General features: G+C 37.1%; 1 protein-coding gene across 5 annotated transcripts in view; it reads left to right on the forward strand.

The window, feature by feature from the left end:
* Nucleotides 1-9,247, forward strand: part of CCNY (cyclin Y) — a 134,128-nt gene extending 124,881 nt beyond the window's left edge. For all 5 annotated transcript variants that reach the window (XM_030007958.2, XM_030007959.2, XM_030007960.2 and 2 more), the window contains 2 exons: nucleotides 159-321; nucleotides 6,236-9,247. In XM_030007958.2, coding sequence (XP_029863818.1) covers nucleotides 159-321; nucleotides 6,236-6,352 — 280 coding nt within the window. In that variant the 3' untranslated portion in view covers nucleotides 6,353-9,247. The remainder of the gene's footprint in view (nucleotides 1-158; nucleotides 322-6,235) is intronic.
* Nucleotides 9,248-12,275: the final 3,028 nt, after the last annotated feature.

Consider the following 12,275-nt stretch of genomic DNA (forward strand, 5'->3'; position numbering starts at 1 on the left):
TGGTAGAACTTGGTAGACTAGGTCAGACCTTAGGCTTGGATAATTGCATCTAGCAAGACTGAGAAATGAACTTGGTTTATACCATTTGCAATTTAAAGTAAATTACATTCAGAATGCACAGTCTGAAATATGTTTTCACATTTATCTTCTTTCTACAGGAATGAGCTGGAACGCCAATTTCTTGAGCTGTTGCAGTTCAATATTAATGTTCCCTCCAGTGTTTATGCCAAGTATTATTTTGATTTGCGTTACCTGGCAGAAGCGAATAACCTGAGTTTTCCTTTGGAGCCCCTCAGCAGGGACAGGGCATATAAACTTGAGGTAAGATACTTTCTTTTTATATTGCTCGAGTTGAATATATAGGGGGATTTGGAACTTTTGTGTTGTTTCTTCCTTCTTCCATCTCTTCCCAAGTAATCCCCGTGAGATACTAGAATATCATGTGCCCCGATTTTCATAAGTGTTTTGTTTGTGCTTTGGGTATTCATGGATATGGGGACAGCTTTTTGGCCCAATTTGCTTCATACCTTGTCTTGCTTTCCATTTCTTTTTCAGTTCCAGTTGTCTGAATTGGCCTTGTAAAAGTACCCCCAAGTTTTACAATGACTCTGTTCACAGTCTGGCTTTGTGTGTTAATCAGTTTCAAGAAACCAAGTGATCTACCTTAAAGGACAGAATATTAACAAGTATTGCTGAAAATAACTATTCCATGTGCTTGTTATCTGCTACTGCTCCACTTCACGTGGATCCAAGTCTGTTATCCCCCGTGGTGTTTTTCTTAGTAATGGGAAGACAGAAATGAGCACACATCTTTAGTGAATAAATCATGAATGCTTATGAGACCTGAATGTACCATGTGCAGAAAGCACTGTGTCAGATGGTCTGGACCTGGGAAATGCAGGGCACTATGAATTCCCACAGACACAGGAGGAATTTAAAACCACCAGCCAATTGTGGGCACTCTGCAAGACTGAAATCTATCTTCCCTGAGCTTTCTGATATGAAGTTTTTCAAATAAGGGCATTATTGCATGAGTGTGTACACATTTTGTTACTAATTTTGAAATTTGTTGTTAGATGCTAGCTGCTTTTAACATCATAGGTCTTTAATTATATAACAGCTTTGCACTAGAAGTTGTTTGCCTGTGGGTTAGAGTCAGCTTTGCATGTTCTGAAACTCCTAGTGCTCCTGTGAAACAGGCAAGCAGTATTATACGCGTTTTTGTGCGGTGAAATGGTGCGTGGGAAGGTTAATTGACTTGTTTGTGACTGTAATGGGAACAAAAGGTGGTGGAGAAGGAATCAAAGCAGATTTCACTAAAGTTGTATTTTCTCATTCTTTCTAAATTTCACAGATAGCTCCAATAAGAATGTAACTTAATTCTGTGTATGGAGTGCAATGTAAATTTGCATCAGATTTTGTTTCCATTGAAGAGAGTTAAAAAAAAAATGAAAATTCATTGGGATTGTAATCTTAAATGAAAAGAGGTAGTTTACTAAGTTATTAGATGCTGGGTCTTGATAATAAGTGCCATTAGATATATTAAAATTGAGTGAATTACTGTTTGAAGAGAATTTAGTACAGTGTTTCCCAACACTGCCACTCTGTATCGCACGCAATGTATAACAGCTGGTTACAAATGAAGGTAACAATGATAGCTCCTAAAACCTTGGAAGAAAAGAAAATAGGAAATGACTGTAAACACTCAGAGAATACTGGTGGTTCTTCTGTACTAACTAAAGAGAAGGCATATTTAAAAAGAAGTAATGGGATAGTTTCTTCAATAAATCCATATTACGAAAAATTTTCCCAAGTTGGGGATGCTTTGTGCTGCTAGCAGAAGTCGGCTCTAAAGTAAACCTGCTAGCCAAAGAGGATGTCTTCAGGGAAGAGTATCTGCTGTGAAACCAGCTTGGTCTACCAGCTCCTTGCCTCTGTTCTGTGGCCAGAAGGAAGGGAACATGATGGGAACTGCCTTGTTCCCTGGCAATACTTGGTTGTCATTAGTGTGCCCTTGAAACTAGTTGACAGCATAATTTATAGCCTAGTTCCTTGAGCACAGTTAAGCATTTAGCTTGCCAAGAGTTATCAAAATGCATTTGCAGCACTTTTCTAGGTCTCTCATGTGCTGTTCAGCCAGAGTTCTCTGGTTTTAAATCAATCGCCTGGATTGTCAAGTGGAGTAGATGTAGTACCACACAGGCTGTGGTATTTTTGATACTGAGAGAAAAGCTGCAGTCTGTGATGAAAGACAACAGACTCGTAGCGAACGTACGTATGTAGTGGAAGGATTTGCCTTGTCTGGTAAACTGAAAGGAGCTGGCTCAGTCCTAAGATTTAAAACAACTTATTTACTGACATTTGAGATCACGAAAGGTCTTGCATAGAGAAATGGTTATATTATAACACACTTTTACTACTTTGGTGTTTTCAAGCTATTTTATGTATCTAAAGCAGGAGTATTAGATCTGGCATGGCAGAATCTGTGTTGCTATTTCTGCAAATATCATGAGGTTGACATACCTGTGATGAAAAAAAACAAACAAACAAAAAAAACCAAAACCAAGAAGACCAAGGACAAGGCTAGTAAATACTGTTCCTCATCAAATGGAAATGCTGGACAAGATCCATCAGCTTAGAGGTGTTATAAGGGCTTATAGTACTTGTTAAAAATGACATCGCTTTCTGGAGCATCTGCAGTGGATGTTTTTCCTATTTAATGTTCCCACAGTTGACACTTAAGAAGCAGCTTTGTCTTTTAAATGACTAGATGAAAGTAATTTTTTCTTACTTTTTATCAGTCTGTGGCCTAAAAGTGTCCTGAATTTGCTACACCAGTCTACCTGGTAGCCAGAAACCATTTTCATGACCCCTCCTTTTATTTTTTCCCGTTGTATGGAATCATGCAAGTTAAAAATGGCAAATAACCTTTCATTACATCATCCAGTCTGTCCACATGCCAATGCTGTTCGTTCCAACCAGCATATGTTGTAGCGTGTTTTCTCCTTCCTTTTAATTATGTCAAATGTCAAGGCTTCCTTTGCTTCTCCTGAGAACTATTTTCTAATATGGGAGATTTTTCTGCCAAGAAGATTGTTGGATATCCAACCTTAATGCACTACTTTGTAATTTCCTACTCTTGCACCTGGTTATTCTCCTATGAACTGAGCTAAATATGAGTCAGATTCTGCTCTTCGGGGTAAATACACAAGACGTGCCTACCCTATTTCCGCTTGTGATCTTAGCGTTGTGCTCATTTCAAGGCTAGATTTTGTAAGAGCATTCATTAGTGCACTCCCATTTTAACTGACTGTATGTTGTGTCTGAGCTTTTTATTGTTAGGATAATGCTTGAGCACACAGTTGAAACCCTTAGAACTACGTGCTGTATTTTCTTGACCCTAAAGAGGTACAGTCCCATAGGTCAAACAGACAAAAAAGAGGAGAAAAGTATCTAAGTTACAAGTAAAGAAGTGTCTTTGTATCCCTCCAGCTTCCCACTGTCACAGTGATTGATCGGAATCCTGCATGTTTTGTATGTTTAGAACCCTCTTAGCCAAGAAGCGGAGAGAAAGCAAAACTCCCCTGCTCTTTTGTCAGGAGTAACCCGATAGCTCTTCTTTTCATCCTCCATAAATTAAGGCGAACCCCCATCATCACAACTTCTAGTTGCTCTAGTGATTATTTTTTTTTTATTAACATTTTCCTTATATATAACCCTTCCAGACTTTGTGCTGTCTGTCCCTGCTAAGTTCTCTCTGGTTTGTCGATTTTTTGGAGGTGTTGCAGCACTCACAGTTGCGTGCCTTTGTGCATTCTCATCAGCGAAGCCACAGCCATCCCTGCTGCTTTCCTGCCCTGCACAAACACGTGCATGCAGCTAAAATTTATACTACTACTACTACTGCCTTTCTCCCCCCTCCTTTCTCCTTACCCACCTTCTTCACCAGTGACGAAGTCTCATCTAGAGTCTTATAACTTAGCAGAGGAAGTGACTTCTAGTTCTGTGTGCATATATATAATGGAAGACTATATATGTATGCGTTTTTCTAGCTGATTACAGATATTACAATCAAGTCCAACAAAATTTCACGATTGAATAGTGTTCCTGTTTTTAAGAATGTTTGATTTCATATGAGAAACGGTTCCTTGCAACTGTGAAAAATTGGTTTCTTTTTCCAGCAATAAAAGCAACAGAAATATCAGGTGACAGAAGGGTGTTTATAAGCTGTTTGGATTTATTTTAACTGAAGGACAATAATAAATATTTACAAGTTTCTGCTTTTGTTTTGTCTCCCCATATGTTATGCTAAAGTTGACTAACTTGCCAAACAGGCTCCAAATGTCAATTTTGTAAATTATTTGCAAATGAAGAGGCATCTTTAGATATAGGATTGCTTTAAACAGTAGTTGATGTTTTTCTTATCCATATGATTAATCACCAGAGCCTAGAGATGCCAAATATTAAGTGCCACTTCCAAGCAAAATTTCATTTTGTCTGACTAAGTGCCAGAACAGAAATTTTCCTGTGAAACAGGCAATTTTGAAGTGATTACCTTCTCTAGCTGTTTGATGCCTAAGGTAATAGCCTGATTTGGCAGCTGAAAAAAGCTGAGCTCCACCTCAGTACACCTATTTGCCAAGCCGTGCCTTGGCACATTATTTCATGATTAGATGTTTTTCATCTATTGGATTTTAAATCCGAGTGAATTGCATAAACTTTCTTAGTCCATTGAGTTCCTGGTTAAATTAAATAAAATGTTATTAAGCAGTTTTAAGTGAGTTAAGTTGTGGTCTACAAAGCAAAGGGAATATTTGCTTTATTTTATTCTATTCTCTTCATGTGCACCAAGAAAGCAAACTGTGTTCAAGAATGCTCTTAACAAAAGGAAATTCAGGGTCCAACTAAAAAGTAGCAACTGGTTTCTTGGTGGTGGTGGTAGGTTTTGTGTTGTTTTGGTTTTGCTTTTTTTAATTTAGCCATGTTTTGTGGCTGGCTTGACCAAAGCATTAGGTGAACTTGCTCTCAGATGTATGAGTTGTGTGCTTCTGTCATACCTGCCTCTGGTCTTTGCACGACTATTAAAATTAAAGGGCTGTTCACTGCTACAACTTCCTGTGCTGTAGAAGTTAAGATGAAGAAAGAAAATGATCAGCAGAGTCAGGCTGTTTATTTGTATTGCCTTGTTTTATAATCAAACACTTGTACTGGGTTTGTTTGTACAGTACTTTTTATTAAACATCGTATCTTAAGACATCACTTACAAGCATTCCTGAGTACACAAAAATACTGGTTTAGTTCATCTTATTTTTTAATTTGACCTTGAGTACTCCTTGCAGTGAACTTTGCAGTTCTGCGCATCTGATCGCCGGAGTTAACATCCCTACTGATGCCATGCATAGCTTGTCCCAACCATATGAACTCTAATAGACATGCTGTTTTAGGACACAGAATATTTGTGCATATGAGGTCCATAATAAATATTTGTTTTAGACTTGGCAAAAAACAATAGAAGAAACAGAAATGTTAACTCCAGTGCAGTATGATCGGAGTCAACATTGGAATGATGGTTGTCTCTCTCTTTAACAGGTTTTTAACATTTCTATGTATTTTTAATGCAAATTAGATTATTCTGAATATGACTTACATTTCCCACTGACACCATATAAGGTAGCCAGATCACATAGAAATCACCACCTCCTTCCAAAAGGCAGTAAACATCAGCTCTGTAAGCAAGGCAGGGCGAGTATTCTGCCAGACCATTTATCAGTAGAGAAAAATATAATTACTACAAGACTTTTTAGAAAATAAAAAAATTATGAGCGATCCTCTTTATAAACTCTCCAAAATACTTACAATTTCTATAATTTTTTTATTAAGTTTTCCACGATTTTTCACCAATGAAGTGCTATATATGTTACCATATAGCAGTGGGTAAGCATTGTCAGCTACCTCAATGAGATTTGTAATGGTTAACCTGTAAAGAAAGGGCTTGGAATATGCTCAGAGTCCTTCAAAAGGAGCCGTGGTGGGCAATGCAATGTCAGTGTGTTTGTTTCTTTTAAGATTAATAAAATGAGAAAGAGGATTTGGGGAGAAGCTCTTCATGTGTTTTGCCAAATGAAGTGACTTTTCGTAATTCTACCTATGTATACAAAACTGCATTTAGTTTTATTTTACCTGTACAGCTGTGGTCAATGCAATTGAGGTTTTTTTTCATTATCCTGTCTTACAGGCCATTTCCCGCTTGTGTGAAGATAAATATAAGGACTTCAGGAAAGCCGCAAAGAAACGGTCAGTCAGTGCTGACAATCTGACTGTGGTTAGATGGTCCCCTGCTATTATCTCCTAACAGAGGAGACTGGAATATTCCTATGGACATACTGTTTCATCCATCCATTTTTTTGGGGGGTGGGCTGGGGGCGAGGGGATAAAGAAAAAAGACTTTTGATTTTTTTATTTTTAAATCTGTCGAGCTGCCTTTACAGTGCCTCCCCGTTGTGTAGCACACGAGTAAAATACCTAGTGGAAGGAGAAATGGAGAAATCGGTGTTTGGGAGAGAAGATGGGCAACAATTTTTTTCACTTTCGCTAACAGCTTTACCCTTTTTGTGAGGGAGGAAACAGCAAATCAGGTGCTTGGAAGAAGAAACAAAAAATGAAGTAGAGGCAGAAAAATATTTAAGAACTGTGCCATTTTCTAATACGCTGTACTCATGAAGAGAAATGGCAGTATGAAAACAAACCATGTAGTCAGATGACTGTGCACTAGAGGAATGAAGTTGGGAGAGTTCCATCTTAAAGGTTTCTCTTAATATCTGTTTTATTTTTGTTGGTTTTTGTGTTCCTCATTGCTGCTTCCCAGGATAAATTCTTCCCCTTGCACAGCAGCAAATATGAAGTCTGTATTTACAGTAGCACAAGCCCCTGAATAAATAGCGTTGGGTTTTTTCACTGCACTTTTCTCTGTAAGCTGTCTTATTAGCATTATTCTTCATAATTATTATGCATATGTTATATTTCTTGTATGCCTTTAATTGTATTTCAAAAGAGAGAACTTGACCATAGTGCTGAACCAAAAGAGTGTACAGGGATCAGAAGATCTTCGTAATTTCATGATGTGTTTTATTTATAGTATACTTAGGTGCGTGTGCCTTCCTGAGTTCTTGGAATCATTTATTTTTCCTTAATATAAAGATACAGTTATTAAAGTATTCAGATGATGATGATAAGACTTGGGCCAAATCTCTGAAATTTGCAACAGATCTTGTGATCCTTTTTGCAGATTTTCATAGCATTAGAAGTTTAGCAGAATTCATTTTGAGAGAGATTTTTTTTTTGTATGGCCTGACTAGTTCATTCCTTCACCTCCAGGTCCATTGTTGCAAGCAATATTCTCAATTTTTATATGTTTACTTTAAATCAAAGTGAGTCTGTTTGTATAAAATAAAAAATAATAAAAAAAATTGTTCCAGTGAGAAGGCCTGTAGAAGAGCAGAATGGAAATCTTAACAAGGTATTTGTCACAAGTAGATTCGGTTTTGAAGCTAAAATATAAACCCTCGTGTTTTTCAGCGTAGGTGCTTACAGAAATTAAAAGTAACCGAACTGTGAACATAATTTTCGACTCTGATTATTAAGCTCTTCTGTTGTTGTTACTAGTTCCCTCTTACTGTAGCTGTTGCCACCTTACAATTTGTAAGAACCTTTTCTAGAAAATAACTTGTCAGTATAAGCGTATTTGCTTTACAATGCCCCAGGGTGATTTTTTTTTTCCCCCCTTTTTTTTTTTTTTGCACAGTTTAGAAAGATATAGCTGAAAACTCTCAGTTCCCTGAAATACTTTCTTTGCGACTATCACTGAAATGAATGGCAACAGACGTCCCTGATTTATGCACTGCTGTGATAAACCATAAAGATTCTGTATTTGTTTTATTAAGCCCTATGGGCTTGTAGCAAACCCAGGGGCCCAGAGATGCACACTTGACTTCCAGTGCAATGCTGATCGGATGCCTCTGGGCGGAGAGGCACTGACAGGATTGAAGTAGTAATACCAAACAGTTTTCTGTTAACTTTCTAATGTGATTTGTGTAGTTTGAGACATGAAGGTTTTGTCCATAAATTCACCTGATGTCCTTTGGGCCTTTAAAATAATTTAATTCTCATCACTTCTTGTTGTGCCAATGCATCAGAACTGTGAGTATCCAAGTCCATTTTTCCCTTGAACATGGAATGTAAGGAAAGTGTTTATAACAATACAAATGCAAGTTACAGCATTTGAAACCTCTTTACAGATAGTATCAAAACAAACATTTTCAGAGCATTTGAAATTCATCCTTTATAAGCATAAATTTAGGCTTTAAAATATGTAAAATATTTTGATTTATCCACACTTTGCTAAACTATTTTCCATTTAACTTGATATCAGGAATATTGGTTTTATCCATTTCTGGGTGATAGAGATATGAACTTTGGATTATGTAAAGATCTCAATGCATCTACTATAATTTTTGTGAAGTTTATTAAACTACTTTAAAGATTGTATAGTCTATTTATTGTATGTATGTACATACAGTCTGATACTTTAAAAAGTGGATTCCGTAATACCTGGCTCAGTCTTGTTTAGACTATTGAATATCGTTTTAGCCTTGTGCACTGGACTCTACCTCTGTATAGGAGAATTTTCCATATTCTTAATTAGTACTGATTCTGTGATTAACTTGGTTATGTTTCTTGCACTAAGAATTAAAAAAAAAATCTGCTGTAAGTGTGGATTTTTTCTTTAGTTTAAGTTTTGTTGTAAGAATCCTCTACATTTAGATGGATGTTTCTTTCCCTCATGGTTATAGGATAATTCTTTGCTTTTTCTTCTAGTTTGTTCCAGGGTTGCCAAAAAATACAATACCTGTCAGTAAATCTTAATGAGTGTCTTTTGTTTGCAAGGTATTCTATACCATGTAATTAAAAATGAATTATTATTTAGGATTATATTGTGTTTAGTGTAGTTTTTTAAGCAATACTGTATGGAAAATGCCATTGCAAGGTTAGAGAATCACCCGGGGTGTGAGAAGGGAGGAGAACCAAATGGTGTTTTAATTAACAGCACAAATACATTGTGTTTTCATTTCAGAACCTGAAACTAAATTTGCTGTAAATGTTTTCTGGATTAAGGTTTTCATTATTGCTTTGGTCACCGGCTCAGAAATGAAAAGGTGTAGGAGATGTAATAAACCTGTCCCTTCAAGCATTATTGTCTTAATGAATTATTTTTATATGTTGAGCCAGTGGGCCATTCATTTGGTCATTTATGCATTGGTAATTGGATAAATATTTGAAAAAGGCGTCTTGTAAGGGCTTTTATTCATGCATCCCTCTGCAGCCCAGAGATGTTTCCCTAATTCCTCTTTCCATCTGCACACTTGTTTATATTTAATTTTTTGTCAGTGATATATATCATTCTGACAGACACTGTTCTTTGGGACTGAGAATACTGGAGTCGGTGATAAAGTGCAAAAAGAAGAAAAAAGTCAAATCACCTTTTCCGCCTTCCACAAACCCTATCAGTCTTTCAAATGATACATGTTTTCTATTGCTAAAAGCATACAAGATCCTTTCCCATAGTAGGATAACAGCATCCTTCTCAATAATTGTATTTTTTTTTGAGAGAGAGAGGGATCAGCATATATGGCTTGGTTTCCCTTAGCTTATTTATCTTAGTTTATCATGTAAACTAAAAACAGGATGCAAGCACTGTTTACATTTACAGAGTCTTGGTTTAGACTTTGTTTTTCAACACCTCTTTCTCTACTTCCTAGCTTTCCTAATGCCAGAAACCTTAGCTATTACCTAAAGATTAGAAGTAGCAAAAACCTCACCAGAAAAGGGTGATGGTGTATTGGTGGCAGATGACAAAGTGACATCTGGTAGTGTTGGCTATATATAAAAATAGCAGTATGTGGGAGGGGATAGAGGAATTGAAAGGACAGAACCAGAAAAAAACCAAAGCCTTAACAGCTGAAGCAACAAATTATTTACAGTCATCCTTTGTTGGTAATGAACATTGCATTTTCCAATGACGTGTTTAAATTACTAACCGAAGTGTTGCACATCCACTCCAGACTCATATTGCTCGCTGCTTCTATGTGGTCATCATAAGGAATTCACTCAACCTAGCTTTTAGCACTTTCCTCACTTCTGTTTCGAACACATTTCTGTAATCAGAATTTTAAATTTTTTTTTTAACTTGAATTGACAGTTGTTGAAAACATCTGCCTACCTCTGCAGTGGAGTGCCCACTTAAGTGTCTGTAACAGGTTCTGAGAAAACAAATATAAACACAAACGTACCTGTGTGAATGTGACCTAGATGTATATGGAAATGTTAGTATCTATGCCCAAAGTGCAGTAAGTGTCTTTCTGCTGTTTCTGTTTTTTCTCTTCAACTGAACTACATCTTGAGGAAAACACAGGACTGATGGCAGTCTGAATCGTGTAAACTAAAGGTAATGACATACATAGTGACCACTGTTAGGAGAAAATGCTTTAAAAAAGGAAACGAGATTTAGAAGAAAAGCTGCTGATCATAAGGAAACCAAAAGCGATAGCAGACATAGATTATGATGCTGAAAATTACTGTTTCATACTATGTATGAACTTGCTTTTCTGGGTCCTCTTATGAGAATTCACAAAAAGTGACTGGTGAATCGCAGAACCGCAGCTTGAAAAGGACTGAACGCGTTAGCCAAGAAAGCCATGCTTGAGTTTGCTTCTGCTGCCTGGGCTGGGTCATCAGGCTCTTCCCATTAAAGAAAGAAGCAACAGGATGGCAGATTGAAGAAAGGCAGGCGACAGAGCAGTACAAATCGACTGTATTTCTTGTGTTCCTTCTAGAGTGGTTGGTCTGATGCAATTTGATGTGGAAAAAAAAAAAAGTTGGTATTTTCATGCCCTTTACACTATGTGTAATGTGTTTCAGCATTATTGGTGGAGACTTTGAACTGTTACTGCTGGAGGTACTCTTCAGTGTTGATATGCTAAGCAAGCTTCTTGGTGTGATGATACGGGACAGTATACTTACGTTTCCCCTATGAGTTGTCCAGAATCTCTCTAAAGAGTTTGTAAAGTTCACTCAAGGCACTGGACAGTATCTTTTGTGAAGATGTCAATGGTATCTACAGATCGAGAGCAGCAAATAACAACAAAATGTCAAAAATTGTATTTGTGAAATACAGTTTCACCAGGTACTTAGATAATTTAGTTTCAGACCTTTTTTCCTTGCATCTCTGCCACTTGGACTGGGGTGCTGTGGTAACTACTGAAGTAAAACTTTGAAGCTGGAGAATCTTTGGAACTAGCACTGCTGCCCCCTTTGAATTCGCTGGCAGCGAAGCACATCCTCAAAAGGCAGGTGAAGACTTACACGTGTGACATCAGGGCTTTACTAACCAGGCGTTAGAGGAAGACACCTCCTTCACATGAGAGATTCTGCAGCACGCTTAAGTCTAGAGCTCATTCTTCTCTTATCTGTATGTTTTCTTGCTTCGTTGCCTCTGGGTTTTCATGCCCCTTTATTTTAGACATTGGTAAAATTATTCTCCATGGAAACGGTATCTTGGGAACTGGCAGCTGTGATATACTTGCTGCCTTATATTTAAACAATACAGATCATCCTGTGACCACATACTTCTCCTTCATGTATTTCAGACAAGCTAAGCATTCTTCTGTGGAAAAAGGAGAGGCCAAAAAGATGGAGATTGGTATGCTAGAAGGGTTATGAGGCAGAATTAGGTGTGCCTAGCTTTAAAATAAATCAGGAAATAAAGACGGACAAATGTGTTTATATCTTCTGTGGTGGTAATACCAAAAGGCATCGATGATACTTTCAAGTAGCGTGATGATTTTAAATTTCTTGGGCAAGGAGTTTGAGGGATAATTGACTCCCTTCAGGATATGCAGACTATTGCCATAAATCCTAGGAGGAGGAAGACTGGGTTACACTGAGCAAAATGGCACAAAAGCAACACATAAAATACATACACCAAATAATCTTGAATATCGTGCATTAGAATTGCAGGACTATCTTGGTGTTAATACACAATCTAGCAGTGTTTGGAAAGTATTGGTGGTCACATTACTTAAATAATTACATCCTCTTCCTTTTGTGGCCTTAAAGTAAAAGGTCATCATGTGTGTGCAAAAGGTTAGCACACTTTATCAAGTACTAGAATATAATCAATAATATTTGGAGGTAGACTTTACCAAAAAAAAAAAAAAAAA

Source organism: Aquila chrysaetos, chromosome 3 (assembly GCF_900496995.4).
Source record: "Aquila chrysaetos chrysaetos chromosome 3, bAquChr1.4, whole genome shotgun sequence".
Lineage (NCBI taxonomy): Eukaryota > Metazoa > Chordata > Aves > Accipitriformes > Accipitridae > Aquila > Aquila chrysaetos.